A 25,256-nucleotide genomic window follows, 5' to 3' on the forward strand; every position below is an offset into this window, starting at 1 on the left:
AAGTTTTTAGGGATAATGTGACATCATGTTTCCCTTTTAATTATTTCATTCCCCTGCCTTCCTGTCAGACAGGTGCTTTAGCACATTCCCCCCTGCCCAGATTTTACGGAAGGATAAGGATTAAAGGGGAACATGAGTACCAAAAGTTGCAAATGTTTGAAAACACATTTTTAAATTTCATCATTATCTTAGGCTATGTCTACTAGAGAGTTTATAGTGGCGCAGGTGTACTGATGCAGCTGTGCCGCTATAAGATCTCTTGTGTAGCTGCTCTATGCTGACAGGAGAGAGCTCTCCCGTCGACATGATTAATCTGCCCTCAATGAGTGGTAGATGACTAACTATATTGGCTGGAGAAGCTCTTCCACAGACATAGCGTTGTGCACACAAGTGCATATGATAGCATAATTTATGTCACTCATCATGGGGGTGGAATATTCAAACCCCTGAGTGACATAGGTTTAGCCAATACAAGTGGTTGTGTGGACATTGCCTTAGACTCAATAAATAGTGAGAGAGAGCTTTCAGGGAACGAAGGGCCTCATCCAAAGCTAATTAAGTCAATGGAACAGCTCCTGTTGACTTCAGGGGCTTTGAATCAGGCCCTAAAGGGGAGAGGGGAGAAAATTAATTCCTACCGGCACTATCTTCCTCTAGCATTTGAGGAAGATATCCTACAACACCTGAAATCAGGAGATCAGAGGATGCAGCTTTTGTCTCCAAATTTGACTTCCTGCATGGATCCAGCAGGCTAGTCCCTTAATTCAGTAGTCATTAAACAATAAAATATGTGAAAAGATGGTTTGACTTTTATTGTTAGTTCCATAAGTCCCAGCTGTGTTTGTTGTTCAGCAGATTTAACCAATATATTTTTTTCCTAGAACAAAAATGGAAAATTAGTTATGAGGATAAGAAGTTCTTCATTTATCACCCACAGCATGCTGTATTTTGGGATGTGGTTGGTGAACTTAGAGGTAGGTCTAAGTGATATATTTTGACACCCTGCAAAAAATAGGGGACCAGATTCAGGCAGACGCTGCTTCCCAGAAATCCCTGCCCAGCTTCAGATGGAAGGTTTCTCTGCTATTCTGCCCCTACAACACGTTTGGAAAGGCCACTTTACAGGCCGGTAGAGACAGTAGCATTAGAGATGTGTTCTGGGGTGGGGCTAGTGGTCAGTAGGTGTGGTCTTTGTGTTTATGTGTAAACATCACATGATCTGGAAATAGTCCTGGCAAAAAGATCTGTTGCTGGCACTGAGCTGAGCTTGAGGCTTCTGCTGTCCAGAATACAGGTGTACATTAATGCTACATTTGCTTTGTGCTTGTGTTGGGGACCACTTCACATAGTTTTTGAATTTGGCCTACTAAATTGTGAGAATGTGTTTCGCTATGGTGTATTAAATGGGACTATAATGTTTGGTTGGTTTGTGGTGGAAGGTAGTAAATTAATTTAGGGCTTGATCCTAAGGTCATTGAAATCAATGATAAAACTCCCATTGACTGTAGTGGTGTAAGATCAGGGCTTTATGCAGGAAAGTTCAGCTGAGTAACAGCATGTGATTCTCAATGGGAAACCAATTTTAACCTAATTTTCCAGCTGGGTCTGAGACACAAAATGTTTAGGACTTAATTCTGCTCCAACTGACAACAAGAACAGAACGCCGATTAACTTCAAAAGGGGTAGGATGTAACCCTAGATTTAAGATTACGTAGTGAGTCTCTTCCAAATTAGAGGTGATGTCCCAGGTACTGTCTCCCTGATCACTGCTCTACATACAGTCTTCCTTTGGTTGTTTTGTGTCGCATTATGTTTTTCTTTCCGGCATTCTGCAACTTTATAATGCATTTATTTTTATATGATTGGATCCTTTAAACCTATCACTCCGACCCCTCATCCACTGGGCAATAGGGTTCAGAGTTTGTAGGACTGAGCCCTTACTTACTTATTGAAACTTGAAATTGGATGATATGTCTTTGGAACAATCTTCCCTGGGTGTACAAAACCAAAGATATAAATCATGACTACAGCTTGATATTTGCAGATGGCTGTTACCAGGTTTGACAAAGCAGACTCATTTGATATGGAGGAAATGCAGTGCATTGTTCATATGTTTAAGCTGAGAATCCAAAGTACTGAGAGACACAACTCTATGTAAAATTCCTAGAGCCTTGATTCTCCATTGCCTTATGTAGTTATTTACAACTGTGCAAAGGGAGGGCAAAGTGGATGTATAACTCTATCATCAATGACAGGTTTCAGAGTAACAGCCGTGTTAGTCTGTATTCGCAAAAAGAAAAGGAGTACTTGTGGCACCTTAGAGACTAACCAATTTATTAGAGCATAAGCTTTCTTTCGCTTATGCTCTAATAAATTGGTTAGTCTCTAAGGTGCCATAAGTACTCCTTTTCTTTCTTCTATCATCAATGCAAGCTAATAAAGAAGTGTTTTGTTTGCTCCAGTAGATGGCACTATGTTCCCCTTGGGCTAAGTTTACCTATAGGTTCAATGCCAAAAAGCAACTGAGATTTTTCACTCTCTCATATTACGGCATACCTATTTCATTTTAGATCAAAATTTATATCCATCCCTAAAAACCTGGTGTTGCAACACTTTTTTAAATACTGTAAATTATTTACATTAAAATGCAGAATTGCAGAAATATTGCACTACTATTTACCACTTATATGGCACTTTATATTTTCAAATTATTCTCACAGATCCTATTTTATGGGTGGGGAAACGGAGGTACAGAATTTAAGGCCACATAATAATTCAGCTTCACAGCCAGCATTAGAATTCAAGAGATTCCTGTGCACACTAACATTACTGTTAATATTAACATATTAATTACTATATTAACGTTAGCTTTACACCTTAAATGTCACTGAAAAACATTTTAAACAAACAGGCAAATTAAAGGCTTAACCAGCTGATTGCTGCTTCCCAAGCAATGGAAAAATTTGCCTATTAAAATGGGATCTGCTATTATGGCTAAAGTAGCAGTGAGGCACGTGTTTTCACTGACATTGCAGTGCCACTGTTTTAAGTTCGATGGCTGACGTGAAAAACAGTTTTAGCCAAGTTGCAGAGCCTGCACACATACAATGAAGGAGTAACCAAAAGGGAAGTGGGTGAGGTTATTACATCCTGTGTTTATTATATCTCCTTTGTGCTCATTGCACCAATTCCTGAAGGCCATCTTGTAGTTTCTTTGATAATAATAGGTCTTGCAAACCATCACTCAGCAAAGGCAAGGCTGGGCAGTCTCAGTGACGTCAGGATCTTATGTCTGAAAAGTGTTTTGAAGGGTTAAAAAGTGCTAAGAAAAGGAAAAATGGAATAATTCCATATTTCCGTAACAATACAATGTAAAGCATAGGAGTTAGAGATTGAACAGATCTTTTAGATAATCATGACTCTTTCCCTGCCAGTGCAGGACTCTACTTACAGGACATTTTTCCGTGTTTTGTACAGTCTTATTTTTAAATATGACAAGCAAAGGGATTTCCTTCACTCCCCTTGGGAGATAGCTCCACAGCCTAAATAACTTTTGCTGATGGGAAGTTCCTCCCAATTTCCCAAATTTCAGTTTCATCCCACTACTCCTAGTTACGCATTCTTATATGACCCAAAATGATTGTGCAATAAAATAATACCAATTGTGCCTTTGGATTTCATTTCTCTCTGCTGTCCACTTGCAAGCTTCCTTCACTTTGCTTGCTGGCTGCTGGCACTTTAGGAGAGACATGCTGTTTTGTTTAAATCCTCCACATTCTTTGCTGTGCCATTTCCCCATTGGCCGGATGGGGCCATCCTTCCTGCTGTGGCTGCTGATGTCAGATATACACTCAGACCCAAGCTGAGGCTGCTGCTGCAGAGACTCCTCAGTTCTGCTAGCTACCTCTCACACACACAGAGCTGTGGTGGGGGAAACCCAAGCCCCAGGAAGGATCAAAGGTGTGTGTGTGGGGAAATATCAGGCAGCAGATCCAGTCTCTCCCCCACAGTGCAGAACTAGTGCGTGCATAATAGCAGCTGTAATACGGAGAGGAAGAGGGAGCCGTGTTTATCAGCCTGGAAAGGAAACGTTGTAAAGCCTTTGTCCTGGAAGTAAGCATCTCATCCTTGCTGCTGCCACTGCTCCAATATACTGCTGCTGGTGACATTAATATTTGAGGCTGGTTGTTTTGGGGTTGGTTTGTTTTTGATTGCTCCAGGCATGTCTTGATATAGCTGAAAAGGAACTGTCATTTTAATACATTTCCAACGGATGTCTTTGACTTTAAAGATCTCATTTGATGTTTGAGACTTCTTTGTGTGTATGTATGTGTGGGAAATTCACATGATCTCAGTTTGAAGGAGGAAGAACTGGAAGAAAGGAGCAGTTGTATTGGTTTTTCTTCTTGCTGGGTCATCCCTCCTAGATGGTAGTGTTGGGGTCTTTTGAGCACATTGTCAAGTACACACTCAACCAAGGGTTTGATTCATTTTTCTGTGGTTTTGTTTTTGCCGTGATCAGAGTGCAGAAATAACCACTCTTCTCCAGCTTTGCTGGTTTGCAGCAGAAATATGCTCTTGAAGGAGTACCGGATCTGTATGCCTTTGACAGTTGAAGAGGTAGGTGCATTCACTAATAATGCTTATAGTGCATTAGGTTATTTGTCCTTTTCCCCCCTGAATGATGGCTCAAAGGGAGGTTAGAAAAAATTAGTTATTTTGTGTTTATTGTACTGTCATTTTTCTTTGTACAATGAACTCTTTCCTGTTGTGATTGGTGTAGAGAAGCATATTTCCATTGCAAAATAAGGAAATCTTATGTAAGTGAAAGTAAGTGTAATGAATTCACTGTCATCGAAGTATTAGTTGTAATAATTTAGAAATCAAATTTTTTGAAAGGGTTGATGTGTGTTGAGATCTAGAATCTGATAAAGCATTTGTCCAATAAACCCAACTTCTAAATACATGAAAACCTTCCTTCTTTAGACTTAAAGATCTCCCTTACATCATTGTTAATAAAAATGGCCTTAAACTTAATGATTGTAGTGTGTAGATCTCTGATAAAACGATTAATCAGTACGCTTTTAGTATTGGAAAAAAGTATTTTAAAGTCATGTTGCTTTCTATCAATCAGACTAAATTCTCTGGGTTATGGACATTATATTTTTATGTGCCTGCAAAGTATCATGCACATTTATGGCCATCTATACATATCAAAATATGTATATGTAATAGATTACTTAGACATATATACATAGATGTATAGTGAGTGTGTGTTTGTAAGTGTAATAAATACCTAGACATCTAAAGGCCTGCTAATTCATACATATGTGAGTATGATGGTGATGGAGCTTTCTTGTTGCACAGTGCCACACACAAATAAAAGGATTAGATGCTGCTTTATCAGTTCTTTATGTTGCTGTGGTGGACACTAAAAGAAGAGAGGAGTTACTGTTTTGAAAGTATGACAAACATCAATCCCTTGTCTAACAGCCCTAGACATTTGACGGTGCCTCTTCAGGTCAATCAAAAACTGAACGTGCATCACATATTTCTTTTGCAAACACCCACACTCAGAAAAGTTTCTTTTTTTTCTACTTTTGCTTTTGTCAATGTGGCAGATCATTTGGTTTCTAAGACCTTTCTGGGCCACCGGAGGGCGCTTTAAATACATTTCTTTTACTGCCGGCTTTTCTTCCCCCATCCCACTCTCTATTTGGTGCAGAAATGTATATAAAGGCAGTGGGAATACTAATATTATAGTGATTTTATTGCAGTTAATTTGTATCACATAGTTTAAATATAGCACTGCATTGTCTTTACATATCTGGAAATCTGCTAGACTTCAGTGATGTGTAATGTTTGTGCTTTTGGTATTTATGTAGTAAAATGTACCGACAATAGCACAATTGTAGCTAGTCCTGCATTTCTTGCACTCTACAAACTCCCACTCCAGTCAGTGGGAACTTGGGGTCGTCTAGGAATGTAGGATTTAGCCCGAAAAGATAATACCTCTTCGGTATCTGAATGCAGTAGTTGACTATTAAATATTATTACATACAAAGGGTCCCCAAAAGGTATTGTAAGTATTCCAGGTTAAAATATAAAAGATGGTCACAAAATCCATTTACTTTACAGATCAAAGTATCCATTATGTTATTTGTTTAAATGACTACTTTCAGATTAATATTTTGCTACCCATTATGGATAATTTTTCCCCCCAGTGTATAGTGTGGAGTCCCTGTTGTCATGTCAGTAAGCACACTTGGGGATACTCCTATGGATCTACTTAATTGGAAAATTAAAGTAATATTTTTAAACTGCTGAATTTCAGATTTGGTTTTGTGATAGGGGTCCAGTCCTGCGCCCGTAGAAATTAGTGGCCAAACTGACTTCTGTGGGACCAGGATCATCAGAAAGCCATATGTATATGTTCCAAGGTAATAATTCTCCTGTTCTCACATATGTGTGTTAGCTGCAACAATTGTTTCAAAGAAGAAATTGATAGAATAAGCTGTCATGTTGAACTGTAGCTCTTAACTTGTTCAGTTTGTTATTTTATTGGAAGAAGCAGTTTGTCAAAGCCAAACTTCTTTGAACTCAAGCTGCCCTCAAACGATCACAGTGAATTAATAGCAGTTAGTTATGTGTTCAGAAAGGAAACAAGTTCCTTTTCCTTTTAAAAATTAATTTACATAGCATTCTAGGGTGGAGAGAAAATCAAAACCCCTGATACAGCACGTAGCACAAAGGGGTCCTGGTCCATAAGTAAGGCTCCTTGGCACTATGGTAATACAAATAAATAATATAATAAATATAAGGATGCATCACATTCTGTACAGGGAGACTCAGGTGAGCAAGATTAGGTTGAAAATCTTTTGTCCTGTATGATATGCACAGAATTATTTAGGATGCCCACTCTTGCTGCAGATTGTTCTCTGGTGTTAAATCATCCATTATTCCAACTGAGAACCACAGCTTACTTTATCTTACTTTAATTCACTGTTTACCATTTCCAACCATCTCTGAACAGTTTAAATACCTTACTTTATAAGAACATAAGAATGGCCATATTGCGTCAGTCCAATGGTCTAGCCCAATATCCTGTCTTCCATCAGTGGCCACTGACAGATGATTCAGAGGGAATGAACAGAACAGGGCAATTTATTGAGTGATCCATCCCCTGTCGTCCAGTCCCAGCTTTTAGCAGTCAGAGGTTTACGGACACTCAGAGCATGGGGTTGCATCCCTGAGGATCTTGTCTAATAGCCATTGATGGATCTATCCACCATGAATTTATCTAATTCTTTTTTGAACCCAATTATAGTTTTGGCCTTCACAACATTTATTGTGTGAAGAAGTACTTCCTTATGTTTGTTTTAAATCTACTGCCTATTAATTTCATTGGGTGACCCCTAGTTCTTGTGTTATGTGAAGAGGTAAATAACATTTCCTTACTCACTTTCTCCATATCATCATGACTTCTATCAAATCTCCCCCCACTCCCTATCATCTCTTTTCCAAGCTGAACAGTCCCAGTCTTTTTAAATCTTTCCTCATACGGTTGAAATAAGTTGAAATGAGAGTTTAGTTGTACGCACTAATGTAATATTACCATTGTCCATATACATTACTGACAGCATGTCTACTTCCAAACTGATGCATTGTGGATAGCGGCGCTCATCTTCTGAAAACTAAGAAACATTTTGGAGCTAGATACAGAGAGGTCTAACTGCCTCCTGCAAGCTGTTTATTGACCTCAAATCCTGTGGGATTCAGTGGGAATTGAGGGTGTGCAAAACCTTGCAGGATTAGGATGTTAGTAACTAGTTGAAAAATGCAGCATTTCTTTCTTACACAAGAGCTTGGATTTCTTTCCTATTCTGTATAGGTTCTTATACCTCTCTCATTACCGAAATATCTGAGCACTATCCTGTAGCGTATTATGCAATGTGACTGACATCTTTCATGTATTCATTCTCATATCCTCTCCCTAGGAAGAGAAGTGTGTGCAGTGGAGTGTCTTGTTTTGTTAGGGCTTTGTTTTGTTTTGTGCCCCTTTCCTTATTAAGAATCCTATTGCACTGTTCCTTCCCCCATTTGAAAGTTCTGGCTATGAGCCTATGCACTTTATACATGAAATCATGAAATGCTCTGTCTCCAAAGAGACTTTTCCATGGCTGTTGTTTCGTTTTGAGTTGATTTTTTTTAGTACTGATCTACGAATTATTCATGCATAAAACTCTCACATAACATGAATGAAAAAGAAGAATCCTTCCTTACTCTTCAGTGTTGTGTTGGGGTTCCCCTGAGACCTTTTCCACTCAGTTCGACTCCAGTCTCGGTACTCAGTTGCCTTTATTTGTCATACGGCAAAGCTACACTGAGTAGATCAAACTCAAGCATAGGAGGTGGGTATAAGGCATACCGCACATCCAGATACACAGCAAACCTCTTCCTTTATATATTTGTGTGCATAATTTTGTAAATAAATATAATTTGTGTGTAAAAATGGAATTCTGTGTTTAAATCAAGTAGTTAAATGTCTGCCTGATTTGTCCAGAAGTAAATCTGCACAGACAAATGCAGCAGCTATTTCAATGCTCCTTTGATCATTAGGTCCTGGATATTATTTCAAGAGAAAATGTCATTTAGACTCAAAAATTGATACATCTCAAAATAACAGGGCAGTGCTAATTTCAGGTTTAGACCTTTTGTATCAGATGTGCTGGGGCCAACTGCTGTTGTCCTTTAAAAGGCAAATCTTCCATTGAAGCGACCAGCAGTTCCACCAAAGTATAGAATGTAAGAGAGAGCCCTGAAATTTTATTTTGGAGTCTGAGCCACCAAGCAAGAATCCTGTCCCATATCTAGGTCCTTATGAAGACACGTATTCTGGAGGGGTTCTGCCATACATAGTAGCTTCTCCATAACTACTCTAGCTTGTCTACTTAGGACAGTCAATTGCGTATTGATGCCATTGAAGATTAATGCCCTGGTTCAAAGCAGGTAATGTCAGTGGGAGTTTTTTCTGTACATCTGTAGCATTAGTTCCTTAGTATTAGCAATTAAAACATGCCCAAGGATACAATTTAATATTGGTTAATATTGCCATTAACTGAAATATTATTAAGTATATATTTTGCCCTAAGGTCCAGATTATCCCTGGCTTTTGTGCAAGGATACAAGGTAAAGTCCAGGGAAGAGAAGTACATCTTTGCATATTTGCTCTGTATACCACAAAGCTCAGTCTTTCACTGAGCTCTTGCTAGGATATTGTGGCTCCATGCCATCCTCCTCCACCTTTAAGGCTGTCGCTAAATGTCACAGTCAAGTCATTACAGGGTATGTCCACACTGCAATTAAACACCTGTGGCTGACCTTTGTCAGCTGACACAGACTGGGGCTGTAAAATTGCAGTTTAGATGTTTGGGCTTGGGCTGAAGCCTGGGCTCTGGGACCCTCCCCCTTGTGATATCCCAGAATTTGGGCTCCTGCCTGAGCCCAAATGTCTAAACTGCAGTTTTACAGCCCCACAGCCCAAGCCTGAGTCAGCTGACAAGGGCCAATAACAGGTGTTTAATTGAAGACATAGCCACAGAGAGAACTGCGTGTCAGTTGCCATGAGTCTAGAATTGTTTTCAAATATTACATTGGAAACTGTCTAATTACCTAAGTAATAGTCTGGGAAATGTCCTGTTGACTGCTTTCCCAGGATAAACACAACTACAGGCAAGACTTTCCAAATTTAACCAAAATATAAATGATGTCTGACTAGCCCTCATAATGCAATTGCCCACCACATGCTAATTCTGTCATCCTGGTTCCTCATCTTGTTGTACTTGCATGAGGAATTCAAAACCAGTCCCTCTGTTGACAGTCTTAAACTGTGCAAATTACAAAAGTAGTTTCTTTTCAATAGTACATAAGGAATCTAAAGTCTCATGAAGTAATTGTTTTGAACATATTTCCAATCTTCAAACCAGGCTGCAATTAACAAATCATTCCAGCTCTCAGTTTTCTTTCCCATTACATTTTAATTTGTTCATTTTAACAAATAGGAATGTTTATATTACATCATATGAGAAAACACTACAAGATCCTACATAATTTTTTAAAGTACCAAAGTCACTCAGAAAACTGTTGCTAAACAGCTGAAGTGTTCTGCCTGAAGATATTAAAAAGATTCAGAAAGGTTTGTGCTCCATACCAGATCATAATTCCTGTCTTTTTTCTGTGTAGAAAATATCTTGTGACTTTAATACCTTCCAGTTAAATTATCTGAAAATGTTGAGCAAACTGTACAGTATGGTGGGTGGGTGTGAATGTGCATATTGTGACGAGCAAGGGCAACAGGTAAAGCCTTGGATCTCTGTAATAATTCTCTGAGCGATGTCTGGGGAGAGATTGCTCTGTAGGGAAATGAGAGCCAGCAACCATTTCCTTCCAGTTTGGAAGACTGAGTTATTAATTGTTTAAAATTATATTAGAAAAATATGAAGTCATATCTCACCAACTTTTTGAAGCCAAATGCAAAACAAAGTGAGTCATCCTCAGTATTTTCCAGAGAATGGGCTGACTATCACCATTTCTCTTAGTTCTGGAGTTGGTATATGGGACCAGATCTTAAACTTCTTATTCTGAAGAAACTCCCAGTGAATAAAATAGCACAAATTCTTCTTTTATTTATTCTGGTACCAATCAAGAGTATCTCCACTGAAGTCAGTGGACTTATTCCCAATTTACACTGGAATAAATAAGAGCTGAATTTGGCCCTTGTAAAGTATTTAGGAGCAGCCTCATAGTCACATATCAAACAAGCAAAAACTGTCAAGATACTCTCAAATACAGACTGAATTATTTGTAAGTTTCAGTGAGTCAGGATTTTAGAGCTTCCAAATGGGAGTAATCATGAAAAGTGTCTGTCATGTTTCCAGACATCAAGTATTAGAGGTTTTCCCCCCAATATGGACTGTTTACATAAAAATATTTGAACAACCAGTTTTGTTTGGTGACAACCTATATTTGCATTCTAAGGAGCTTATGGACATCTAACCCTGAACAGCAGGCCCACCGATTTGGGGGGCCAAAGGGGCAATTGCCCAGGGGCCCGGGCAATTTAAAAGTGCAGTGCAGTGCAGTGGGGCTAAGGCAGGCTTCCTGCCCGACCCTTGCTCCGCAACGCTCCTGGAAGTGGCCGGCACATCCCTGTGGCCCCTGGGGAGGGGGTCTCCATGCACTGCCCCCACTCTGAGTGCCAACTCCACAGTTCCTATTGGTTGGGAACTGCGGCCAAAGGGAGCTGTGGGGGCGGTGCCTGTGGGCAGCGGTGTGCAGAGACCCTGTGGGCTCCCCGCCTAGGAGCCGCTGCCAGAGCAGCTTTCCGGTTGCTTTTGGGAGCTACCCAAGGTAAACGCTGACCCCCTGACCCCCTCCTGCATCCTAACCCCCTGCCCCAATTTAGAACACACATCCCGCACCAAACTCCCTCCCAGAGCCCACACCCCCTCCTGCACCCAAACCACCTCCCGTACCCAAACTCCCTCCCAGAGCCCACACCTCACAACCCCTCCCGCACCCAAACTCCCTACTGGAGCCTGCACCCCATACCCCCTCCCATACCCCAACCTCCTGCCCCAGCCTGGTGAAAGTGAGTGAGGGTGGGGGAGAGTGAGCGATGGAGGGAGGGGGGATGGAGTGAGCAGGAGGTGGGGCCTTTGAGAAGGAGTGGGAGTGGGGCAGGGCAAGGGTCTTTGGGTTTGCGCGATTAAACAGTTGGCAACCCTACCAGGTGGGCATGTGGAAGCTCTGGCCGTGCTGGAAGAGCGTGCCCAGCAGTGCAGCCGGCAGCTCGTTGGGCACCACCCAGTGCAGGCGCAGCACAGCCCAAATATCAGGTGGACCGTGTCCGTGGCTTGTGTGTGCTTGGGGGCCCATTGACTGTTCTGCCCTGTGGCCTGGAATTGCTGTGAGCGGGCCTGCGGAAGAGATTTCCTAGCCTGCTGATTGCTCTATGCACAAAGAGCAGGTTTTTTTAGCATGTCAGATGGAGAGATTTAAGGCTGTCTGAAACTATTTGGGGATGTGTTTGTATGCACAGAGAAGTAGCTGACAGTACTTATGTATCTGCATAATTATTTGCTGGATTGGGAACTTTTGCTCCAGTGGCTTCTATTACATGATCTTTCTAAGGGAAAATCTCTGTTATGGTAGTGAGGTACTGTATAGAAGGACACTGTCTTTTTCTCTAAACTACAATCACCCACCAGGGGGCAATACTGTAATCATTACTAATGAATAAAATAATCAATAGTTGTTTAGTCTTTTTTTCAAATATAACCCATGCATATGTTTTCAAAGAGATGTAATTAAATGGGACATTTGAATGGATAGCAACAAGTTGTTTGTAAGCAAGAGTAGGGCACATAAACATTAGATACATGTCAGATTAGGTTCATTTTTAATGACTTGTAACTCAAAAGCAGTCTGACCACATTCTTATCCTACACGGTGAGACTGGCAGTTTTCATACCAAGTTATAAGGGGTAGAAATCAAATATAATGAAGCCTGACTGAAGCCTTAGCTATGCAGAGACTATCATGTTTCCATTATCTTATTGTGATTTCCTCAAAGGATCTTGCAGCAGTTTTCAAATTGAAATGGAAAGAGATTTGTTCATCGTCATTGCTCAACAGAACCTGGCTCACAATCTTTTATCTTCTTTCTGCAGATTAATCTGTTGAAGCACTGACGTGCTTGGCAGAAATGAATTAATGGCTAATTACTGATCTACACACTCTCCGGGCCTCCACTTTATACATCTTTTTTACTCTCCAAAAGAAAGCATTGTAAAAGACTCACGTGGACAAGCAGATCTGATCTGATATCTCATGGTCAGTCTTATCTGCTTACATCAAAAAGCCTTCATTAGAACATGACCTCAGATTGACCTTGAAGATGACAAGCTAGGGAGAACAGTTGTAACCATATAATAGCTAAAGCATGTGAAGCTATTACTATATAGGTCCTGCAAAGAGCCCGAAATAAATTGACTTCTAGTAATAACTATAGATGTTTTTGTTTTATTTTTATTTATAGTCTAGTAGTTTAGAAGAAATGGTTGGAAGCCAGGAGGGATGTGTTTTAAAGGGGGAAGAGAATGACTGGCCTGCTTTACACTTGAGCTTTCTATAGCCTCACTCAAGCCACCTGTGAACTGGAGAAAAGTGGAACAGATGTCAGATCTGAGTTGAACTCTTCTGCAAATAGATCAAAGATCAAAAATAATTCTTCTCTTCACTTCAGACCCATTTCATACTTCAACCCAATACTGTAAAAGAAAACAAAAGTGTTATTGGAAGATTCTGTGATGATTAATTGAAAAATGTATTGAGTTAATAAGAACTTGTCAATGGAAAAGATTAGATGTTAGCTGAGCAGCTCTCCCTATAAACACACACATGTAAATTACAATAAAAATACACTTGGGGTCAATGGAGAACAGTGTGTATTTCTTTCAGTGTTGAAGTCCTTTAGCTTTAAAAAGCAAAAAGGTTAACACTTACACTTTTGATTGGAAGGTTTCATCTGACATAATTTAGAGCCCGATCCTGCAGTCCCTTCACAGGAAGAGCTGCCAATTAATACTTTGCACTTATAGTATCTTTTATCCAAAGAGCTCTAGAGCACTCGAGAAATTTTGGTTTTGTCAAGAGCTCTGTGAGATAAGTTAGTATTTATTAGACTTATATTACAGATGGGGAAACTAAGGCACAGAGAGGGTAAGGCCTATATTTTCAAAAGTAGCCTCTAACTTTGAGTGCCTTAACTTAAGGGTTTTATCCCCTTAGCCAGATTGTCAGAGGTGCTGAGCACACTCAGTTCCTATCTAAGTTAATGGGAACGGCCAATGACCAACACCTCTGAAAATCAGGCCACTCTCATTTAGGTTCTAACTATGGATGGCTGTAGATGCCTAACTTTAAGCTCTGAAGTTTGAAAATTTTGGCTTTATAAGTACATTCTCCCTTGCTACAGTCTAATTTCCTTATCTGTTTTTGAGCTGTAATGCTGGAAATGCCCCATTTTTTGGATGCATTTTGTCAGACTCTAGATGATAATCTTCTTAATTTAAAAATAAAATATTAGGCAATTATAGTCCTTAAAGTGGAGTAAGATCTTTAAGTTTTTGGAGGGAAAAGATTTCTGCAATAGCCATATGAATAGGTTTGCTCCTGGAGACCCTCCCTGGTAAGCACTCTGGGTGAAGTAACCGACACAGAGAGTCCACCAAAGTACCTTCACCAAGTGTCTTTATTATTGTTTATGCACCAGGTACATCACAATATAGCAGCAGAGCTGTGAAGCCCTTTCCTGTTCCCTGGGTCAGCCTTGTTTTCTTCCCTGGGTTCTCCAGCTGGTAAACTAAATACCTCATTAGCTCATCAGGTTCTGTAGAGCTGTAAGTGATCTCTTCTGTCCTTTCAAATACAATCATGCTTCCTAAATCCCTCCTAGTCTAACTACACCCAGTGCCTGGTCTGATATATAGTGACTAGGATGCTGGCCTCCAAAGGGCTGAGATAGTTATGTTTGAAAATTAGCACCTCAGCCTGTGTGAGGGAATGTATCCAAGTTGGTCTGGCAGGTTTTAATACAGATAACATCTGTTAGGAATTGTCTTCTCCTTGACAAAATATTCTGCCTAGATGATCAGATAGCCCTATAATCAATGGTTTTGTCATTGACTGATTCATCCAGCATCCTCTGTGTGACTGGTGGACTGACAAACATGTTCCCCAAGCTGTCTTTTTATAGCTGAGTCAGTTGTGGTTGCTGGAATACATGCAGACATTGTAGTTAGCTATTCCATCCTGAATATCTGAACACCTGAAACAAAGATTTAGCTGTCATGCTAGACACTAATATACTGTTGGCATGAGAATCGTTCTGCATATACATACTGGCTCTTTAGTTACATTCCATGATTTTGGATGAGCATGAACCTTGGCTTTACATCCTTGTGCGTGGAAAAGAAAAACTCGTTTTTTAACTATAAGGAAAAAAACAAAAAAAAAGCAGTAAGCTATTGTTTGCAATTTCTCTAGCCCTTAGGGCTTCTACTTTCCTGGTTTACACACAACTCAGCAGCATTCACACTGACCAACAATACAGTTTGTAACATTTGCCACCTTGATCTTGACATTGAGCATCCTTCTTATATCGACATAAAAAGTCCTATAGAGCAGAATGTGTCCTCCATTGCAGCTTTTCTGTGATCCAATGGCCCCTTCAATGTAGACTTAAGAAGTCCATATTAGTTATTGCCCTAAAACTGTGAAACTGTTTCCCAGTGATGTACACACTGTTGAGACATATTTTCATCTAATTTACATCAGTGTAAAAATCCTGAGTAGCTTCACTTACTGAGAACAGAATACAGCCCCTTTCATTTGACCACAAATGCAAACCATGATGAACAATTGTCTTTAGCTGAAACTAACAATGCCTACTTAGAGCTAGCCCAGCAGATGGTAAAGGCTGACCATTGTATTGTTTGCTGTATAATGTATTATCGAATTGGTGACACTGGGCCACATCCTCAACCGGTTTAAATCAATGTAGCTTCACTGAACCCAGTGGAGCTATGCTGATTTATACCACGGAATATCTGACCCAGTGTTTTCCAGGATGACAGTGGAACTATTGTTACTGTCAGGATCAAATAAACTATACAGTGTGTGAACTGGCATGTAACTAGATTTAAATTAGGGATTAACTAGTTAGCAGCTGTTGTACCCGGAGGTTATTTTCAAAGGTATCATATTCTGTATGGTTGCTGAAGCCCAGACATATCACGTGAGAGAATAATGTGGTCTAGGCTCAGAACTATGAGCTAGCAGCTCTTTGCTTCTGATCCTAGCTCTGATGCTGCCTCTCAATCTGGCCTTGGGAAAACCTCTCAATTTCTCTGTGCCTCACTTTTCCCAACTATAGAATGGGAAGAATAATACTTACAATGTCCCTGTGAAATAGGTAACATTTACTTATCAAAATTTGCAATGGGCAGTTAAGGTGAAAGGTAGGATGCAGATGCAAATTATTATTGTGATTAGGACCATCATCTGATATGAAGTATGTTAAACCTGATTTTTATTTCTTAAATGCTCTTCAGTATTTCAGTATAGATGCAGCTAAGCACCAAAAGACACAAATTTAACTTGGAGCTAAAGTGTCCTCCAGAAAGTTACAAACTCTTACCGCATTTTTATAAATAACAGATTTCACAAATACTGTGTCAAATACTGTCATTTTACTTACCCCCAAATATCTTAAATGCTCAGTCACAGTTTGTTTGGGGGTGGTAGAAAAACAAAATTCAGTCAGACATATCACCAAAACTTTGAAGAAATACAGCAAACGTTTAAGGCCTGATACAAATCCGATTGAGGCCTGATTCAAATCACTTAAAAGAATCACCATGTACCTTAGTGGGCTTTGGATCACATTTTTAGAGGCAAAGTACACCTAATTTCTACTAGAATAAGATTTTATAGACAGAACTCTTAATCTAACACTAGATTTTATTCCTTTGAGTTGCCTTCTTGTTTAATTTTTCTCCCTGGTTTCAGTTAACAGGTGACTGACCAATTCTGAATCCCCAGAAATGTACAAAAATATAGTCTTTACCGTTAGAGCATATTCTGAATTTTGCAGGGTACAAAATTATAGGACTGTGGTTTCAATGATTTTCTTAGAAAATCTTTCTTATTTCCTGCAGATTTCTCCTGTGGGATTGTGGCTGAACTTTATTTATTTTATTTGCATTACAGCAGCCTCAAAGTCCTCAATCAGGAAAATTAAAATTCTGTTTCCTTCAAATGTTGGGGTTTTTTCTTTCTTTTCCTTATTCTTGCTAAGATTTTTCTTTCTCTCTGATCTGAAACCCTAACAATTTCCTATTTTGTTGTTGCAGTAGTTGAGCCTTTTGTGGGAATCCTATAGCATTTTACCTAACTTTTAGCACAAGTGGCCCATTTGAGGTAAATGGGACCATTCAAGTGCATAAATGTATGCAGGATTGGGGCCTTAATCTAGCAAGGGGTTCGTACATCTTATCTGCAGAACAATCAAAAGTCTCTAGATGTTTTCCTCTGTTTGTTTTAAGATTGATTTCTCCTCAGTACTGGAATTTGGGAACATTTAGGCCCTATGAAAGTATAGATTGTTTTCTGTACTTAGAAGCAATAATGTAGTAAAGCTGAATGTCTTTTGTTTCATTTCCATCATATTAGTTCTTGGTTTTGTTTCAGCATAGGTTTAATGATATTGCACAACTGATGACCTTGTGTTGTTGACTTTGAATAATTATTTTTCACAATGCATAACAAAATAATTATCTGATAATGCCAGTCCAGTTTAAACCATTTTTTTAGCCAACATTGTACTCAGTTGCCTGATTGACATTCATTTAGTGAAGACCAGTACATACAGGACTCAGCACTGTGTGTGGTTACACCTATTTTGTTTACATTTTTATATCACAATTATTTGGAAGCATAATATTAATCTGAGTTTGAATATGCCACCTTATTTGAAACACTATTACCATGACACAGCACCTGTGAAACAAAACAACATGTTTGCCAGAAATTTTAAAACAACGATAATTGTAGTGTTAAGAATGTTACCTGGTATCATTCTGGGTAACAAACACCTAATCAGATTTTTTTGTTGATAATTTGTGAATACAAATCACTATAAGAACCAGGTATACTTAAAATAATCTCTCTTGTAGTTAGGCACAGTGAATTGTGTGGTGTGGATATATGTAACCTGACTCTTTCTCAAAGACACCTCATCATTTATCTTTAATATTGTACTTGATATTTATACTTATTAAAGTCAATGGAACTTTTTTGTCATTGACTTTAATTGGAGCAAGATAAGACCCGCTGTATTAATTTTTCAAGTTAGTTTATTTCCAAGACCTCATGGGCTATACATTGCTATTTATAATTTAACTTTCTCAAGCAGCTACACTGTTTATGTTACCATGGTGTTATATGTCATACTTGGAGATGGATATCAGTGCAAAGTCTATCACTGAAAATAGATACACTCTCCCCAAAATAACAGCTTAACAGGTGGTTACGTTTTTCTGAAGCATAAGACAAGTTCGATACAAGTGAATTACAGTCTGATACCTCTGACCCTGCCTTTTCACTAAGCAATATTAATGTATCCGTGTATTGCTGTTTTATCTTTCAGTTACAGACGGACAGAAAGGGCTTGAGCTCAGAATTATTGCGAAGTTGTTGGAGTTGGATTTAGTTCATTCACTGGTGGAATAAAGAACATCAGTGATTTGTGCTGATTTAGTCCAGGGGATGGCAATGGTAAGATTGCTGCCTGTTTTCCTCCACTTGGCGGCAGCTGCCCTAGAAATGCAAGGAAGTGCAAATTTCAATTCATTGCACCAGTAGGGAAGATTCCAAGAAATAACCCTTTCAACCAAGTCAAATCCACACTGGCATTTGTCTAACACTGTTTGAAATTTAGATGTAAAGTAAGTTCACTGCTGGAGAAGAGGCATAGGAAAGGGGAAGTGGCAGGTGGAATAGGACCCCAAAGCCTGGTTTCATCCTACCCCCATGGTATCTCTAACCCACCAAACTGGACAACAGGGCTGCAGAGGTTAATTCATTGTACGGCTCAGAAATAACTCAGAGAGGCATTCAAAACTGGGAGTTAGTTAATTGTAGCTGAGCCTGTTTAGTTTAAAAGGATTGTGCCAAAAGGGAGAGATATGAGAGTTGTGTTTACCAGGAGCTTGGGAAACTGGTGAAACATAGGTGTGTCTGTATGGTTTGTATTTTTTATTTTATTTTGATTTCTGAGTTTACTGCTTGTAAAATGGTGTGAAAGAAATGTGCATCCAGAATTTTTTACCAGTTCTGTGTCAGTTTTGGTTAAACTGGAACCCAAGATTTCACAGTTCAGGGCAACTGCACCTGTATTTTCCTTCTGTGGCCCAGCAAGGTCACCTACTTTTAGGCTCCTGGCTCCTTAGTTGTTAACTCTTTTGGGCAGGGCTGGTCCAGACTGCCCAGTTCCCTGCCTTCACTGTGAGTTCCCCAGCAAATCAGACTACCTAAGGAGGCCTGCTTTGCTTTCCCCTCAGAGGCTATAAACAGCATAATTGCTTACAGTTATAAGGTACTGCCCAGCTTTCCTAAGCAAGCAAGTTTATTCTTAAGTTGAAAGCATTACAGAGAAACATATGAAAACAAAAAAAGAACCTATACTCATCTAATACGTTTACCAAAGATCACCCCAACTCCTGCAAGGGCTCTGGTAGGAGTCAGTCCTTCAAACCCCACACGGGTTCTTCTGTGGTTAAAAGTTCATAACACTTTTTTCTCAGAACAAGAACACTCATGAATTTGTGAGTCCCTCCTTTATACAGTTTGGGCCTTTTCATCTTATCCTAACATAACAGGTAATCATCAGCCAAAGGTCCCTTCCTCATGGTGAAGTTTTGAAAAGCTGAGTTCTTGCATAACTGGTGGGGCTGTATTTGCATACACCGTCCCCTAGAGATTTCCTGGAAAACGCACTTAACTTTAAAAGTTCATGCTTGTCTGGAGCATTGTTTAAAATAGTCTTTTGACGCTCATAATACTTCCCAAGGTTTCCATTAGTCATGTCTTCCCCTAGAATTGTTACATACAATCCCACAATAATACAGGCCTGTGATAATTAAGCTTAATTCATTAAAGTTTTGTCAAGGATATTGAAGGAAATTGTGATATCTGTCACACAAGTAGCAAAGACCTACCTGGAGAGGGTTTCTGTTCAAACCTTAGCCTCTGCTGGTCTTACTCTTGTCTCCCCCACCCTAATATATGTGCGTGTATGCGCACAGACACACACATTTCACTACAGAGGACAAAATATTTTTTGTAGATCCTTATCTTCTGCATCCTGACAGATCTCATTTGTTTAATCCCTCATAACAACCTTTCCCTCCTATCTTTTCTTCCTTTTTTTAATGTTTCCTCCTCCCTCCCTATCATTCTCTTCCCCTAACCCAAACACCTTCTCCTTCTGTTCTTCTGAAGTTCTTCCTCTAAGGCCCAACTTGGTCATGTCCTGCCCTGGGCTCCTGCTGACTTCAAGGATCAGGCATCCAGGGTGTATTCCTACAGGCTGCAGTTGCCCTTAGCTCCCATTAAAGTCAGTGAGAGTTTGTTGTGTACACAATAGCTGTGGAGTCAGCCGTTAACAGTGTTTCCACAAACAAATGAAAGGAAGGGTGTAGGCGAGAAGGAAGAAGTAGCTGACCTTTGCTGTGATATCTATAAAACACTTCTTTACTAAAATGAGAACACAAGTCTATTCTAGTGATGGCTGCTATGTTTAGTGGGTGGCGATGTAACATTTTTGCAGATTTCTGGAGCCAGCCCTCAATTCCATTTCATTTGGCACAGCAGTGAAATTTGCAGAAAGTAAGGGTGCCCTGGAGATATTTCTCATATGTTTGTTTTGAGCTACATAGAGTTGGCTTGATCAAAACTAGTAGGGAAAGTATTTGGTACAGCATATAATTATAATATTTGTGGTTTTAAAACATTGTACTGCTCACATCACTGGTTTGGAAACCAGTTTCTTAAATTCATTACTTCAAGAAATGTACAAACATTTAATTGTTGATGTGTGCCTCTACTCAGCCCCTCTTGTGCTGTGAGTTCTGATATTTGAGAAATTACTTTAATTTGATTTAGGAGTAGTTGGCTAGTACCATGAAAAACAGAGTGGGGTTTAACCATGTGGCTATAGGAATCATATGTTAAAATCCTGCATGGTGCTTCAAAAATCTAGGAGTAAAGGTTTTTTATTTCTCAATAGAAGTTTTGCCTGCACAATGACTGCAGAGCCTGGCCATCTATGTGGTGTTAGTGACATCCTCAAGTATGCTGTGTGTGGCAGGAGAACCTTGCAGGCTGTAGTTTGAAAACAGGTCCATATCTGGCTTCCTGCTCGTCATTTAGACAATGGGAGCTCTGCAAGGGCAAAGGGGGGGAATCCCACACTCTCACTCACACGCACTCACATATAGTGTCCCTGGTATCCTGGCTGTGTAGGAAGGACTGGATAATCTGTGTAGTGACAGATCTTCCAGCCCCATCTTGTCCCCAAAGAGTGCTGAGCATGATAATGAGAGTAAGGATAATATAGTATACAGGGTTTATGGAATCCCTGAATGTGTTCATGACATCCTGCCTCTTCTAGCATAGCATTGCCACAGCGGTTCAGCCATGGCAAGCAACTTCTATGTCTGCAAAGGAGGAACGGGAGTTTGTTTCAGGTGTCTTCTGTCTCTGGTGATTGGTGTAGCTGTTTTGGAAGTCCAAAGCTTTTGCACTAGTGCAGAGAATGATGAAAGAGAATGAATTTCTGTTGTCCGACCCCAAACATCACGCTTAGGGTGATGTGATTTGTTTGTTTATTTTTGAATCAAACCCCTTTTCCTATTTTTCTCTTTGTTTCATTACCAGTGATGTTCAGACCACAAGACTGCAAATTTAATTACAGATTTTTCAGGCACAGATTAGCTACTATGTGAGATATTAAATCATTCAAACTATCAGTGTTCTCTTCCTCTCCTTGCCAGCAGTGAAGAAACATATTCCAGAGTCTAAACTAGCTGTGTAGGGGCACTCAGAAAAGCCAGCTCCACAGGTGAGAAGTCTGGTTGCAGGCTGGCTTGAAAGGCATTTGTAAAATACATTTAAATAAAATGAAACAAAACATAATTAATTGACAGGGTTGTGCATACAGTAAAAATGACACAGTGACTCTTGCACAAGTTCTATATATTATTTTCCTGTTTCAGATGTTTTTAGCTTATGTGCATCTCTCAGGCGTCAGTATATTCCTTTTGCTGGAGTTTTGCCTTAATCAGAGGCTAAGTCAGTCTTTTGTTTTTTGTTTTTTTTTCTTTCATGCAGCTCTAGGATGTAGAATATTGATAGATCTTTGCCACAAGGATAGGTTTGTGTGCATTTGTAGCTTTGCTCCTAAATTTACCTCCAGATTATTTCTCATTGCTCCTCCTCCCCATTCTGCCCCCGCCTTCCCCGAAAAGCAAATATATTGCTATCTTGACATGGACACTTATATTCAGGCATTATCTGTACACAGAAGTTCAACTGAAATTTGTTTTTTAAACTGGTTTTGTTAAACTGGTACAAAAGGCTGTATGGGCCCTTTTATTTTGGGACCAGCTTATTCCTGATTGGATTTAAGCTACAACGAAATTAGCACAGCATTGGTTTAACTAACTCCATTTGAAATATTATGTATTTCATGAAATATTATGTAATTATGAAATATTATGCATTATGTATCATTTGTACTAACACCTTGTGTTAAAGCATTGTAACTTTATGATGTAGGCAAGACTGAGGGCCAAGCAAGTTGCTAGGGGGGTTTTAAATCTTCTCACAAGGCTGCAGCTACTGCCCTCCTTTTCTTGGGTTGCTGTAAATGGTATACATAGTACCCAGTTCCACAGCACTTCTGCAGAGGTAACAGTGTCAGAGGCTGGGCTGGCCAGTGAGGTGGGATCCTTTATCTTTCTAAGGTTTCCCATCCTGCTGGTCATTATACATGTGATATTTGATCAACTTTACTGTTACAGCAAAGCTCACACTGTTCCATGGGGCTGCTAACAAACTGCCAAGTAAGGCTAAGTAAGGAGCTGAGCACTAGTTTTGAAATATTCATGCATATTTAATGATAGGAAAGGAAAGAAAATTCAATATTTTAGCCCCTCCAGATAAGACAAGAATAAGAGTAATTCAGAAAAAGGTAAACAAGTCTGCAAGCCAGCTGGAGTAGGAACTACAGGATTCTAGCTGACTAGTGTACAGTTGTGGGTCTTATATGTTATGTATCATGTTGTGCACACCTCTCCCTGCAGTGGTGCCTTTGTTTCACTAGTGCTCTGTTTTTAAACACTGGGGAATCCTTTGGTAAAAAGGTGCCATAGACCTGTAAAATATTGTTAGCTTAAGAGCTGCATTGGTGAATCTGAGTACAGCATGTCTAGTTTTTCTCCACTAGAAGAACATTGGCTCCCCTGGAGGTGTGGGATTGGAGAGGACAGTTGTGGTATATATAGAAATAGGGTAGTATCTGTCCTGTACACTGGTGTAAATTGGGGCAAAAATAGGTTTTTCTGAAGGTTCTGAATAGGTCATGGGAGATTCCTCAGAGCAAGATATGTTGAAATGATATTCAGTTCATTGCGAAGTGACTGATGAAATTCATGTATTCTGTTTGACAATAGTAAAGAGGTTTTCAGTACCTTTTAACTGGAAATATAAAGAGCTATGCAGTAGAAGATAAGACTGTGTTCCAAAGTGAATAGTTCTGCCAGTGCTTTAAAACGGTTTGGTTATGTAACCTGTGTCATAAAAATGTGCTGAATCATTTGGTCCAGGTAAGTTGGATTTATCATAAGGAAAAAATGTGGTTACCAGGACGATGTTATTACTTTTTCTGTTCCATGTATTGATTTTCCCAGATCTTATTTCCATGCCCATAGCAATCTCCCATATATTTCACTTTCCGTTCTTGCCTCAGAACTAGTCTTAAATGCATACAGTGCGACCTGATAATATCAATAACTTGGAGGTAGTTATTTTTCTGGCCTTTATAATAGATGGCCATGTAATAATGTCTTGTGATTAGTATGGATGTACTCTCATGAGGACTGAGATAGTACTGGTCTTTAGAACAGGTGACTGTTTGCACGGTTCTCTCTGTGGGATTACAGCTAAGCAACTCCAATGAAGTCACTAGGATTTCACAGGTGTAAACAAGGATAGAATTTTTCCAGCCTATGTGGCAGAAGGCCAGTAAAATTATTCCCATAAATGGTTCTGAAGCTACTGGGTCACAATTTCAGCTATAGCTTCTTATTTTATGTGCCCTTATTTTCTGGTTGCACTTCTATGGCATCTTTCATACAAGAGTTTCAAAGCTAAAGCAGATGTTCACCCGCTTTGCATTTGGGTATTGAACTGTTGGTTGTCCAGATGCCTGATTTGGATGTGCAGCTTGCTATTTGCACACACATATGCGTCATGTTAAATGCAAAAGTGAACATGCAACGGTAGCACCTTTAGCTGAAAATTTGGTCCATTGTGCTCTCCATAGACAATGAATGCACTATATGTCACTGTAGACTGATGGAAAGCTTCTGTGGTGACTTTACCAATTCTCACAGCTTCATACTGATATGCAGTTAGAAACACTTTTCTCCTAGGCATGAAATAGCAAACTATCCCTTTTCTATAATTTTTATACTGGTAGAATGCAAGGATGTTCAATAATGATGAAGTGAGAAAGTTCTAATTGTGTTTGTTTAATGTTCAGCATTTATGATAAATGGGGAAAGATGTATTGATTCTTCCACAAATGGGCTCTTGCTGAAAAGCAGTGACTCGGCTTGTCTGTCTAATTAAGTTGTTCAGAAGGTTCTGTGGCAGACTGATGAATAAACTAGAGGAGCTTACTTGATGGAGCTGTTGTCCTGAAAGTGCTAAGATTTTTGTTTGACTTTAAGGTCATTCTAACATATTTAATAAGGGCTCTTTTTCAGGCAGTTAGGGGGATCCAGAGTGGCTTTAAAAATTAATCATTTAAACCTAATTTAGATTTGTCAATGTGGCAAGCTAGTGCAATTTGCATTATCACTAAGCTATGAACAGCTGGCTAGCCTGGAACCAAGAGCTTATGCAGTAAACTATTTCTTTTACTATTTCCAAGTCAGCTCCTAGGGTGCCATATATTGCTACTGTAATTAAGCATTGCTTCTCCATAATAATTCTAATTTTTGAGACAAAGAATAAATACAGGTGTTGCCACATAATACGGGATTGCGATGGTTAAATTGGGAGTAAATTGGTAATGAGATTGGTGATCATCTCTATCTGTAGAAGAATGTAGTGGACACTAAAATTTCAGAACCAAATCCTGCTCTTTATCACATTCATGCAACCCCACTGAAGTCTGTGCACTTGCAGTGGGGTGTCTGAAGGGAGAATTTGGACTGCAGAGTTTTACTTTCATTCTCCCTTAGAAAAAGGTCCTGACAGTTCCTTTGTGTTTGTCTGAGGATGAAGATATTTTCAGGGGGACCATTTCAGGTAGGTGAATAAAACTAGTTCTGTATGGAGAGTGC

General features: G+C 39.5%; 1 protein-coding gene across 1 annotated transcript in view; it reads left to right on the forward strand.

The window, feature by feature from the left end:
• The window catches only part of PITPNC1 (phosphatidylinositol transfer protein cytoplasmic 1), a 206,190-nt gene that overhangs the window by 4,001 nt on the left and 176,933 nt on the right, over window positions 1–25,256 (forward strand). The window contains 2 exon segments of the mRNA XM_073311590.1: window positions 882–974; window positions 4,523–4,620. Coding sequence (XP_073167691.1) covers window positions 882–974; window positions 4,523–4,620 — 191 coding nt within the window.

Source organism: Lepidochelys kempii, chromosome 14 (genome assembly GCF_965140265.1).
Source record: "Lepidochelys kempii isolate rLepKem1 chromosome 14, rLepKem1.hap2, whole genome shotgun sequence".
NCBI lineage: Eukaryota > Metazoa > Chordata > Testudines > Cheloniidae > Lepidochelys > Lepidochelys kempii.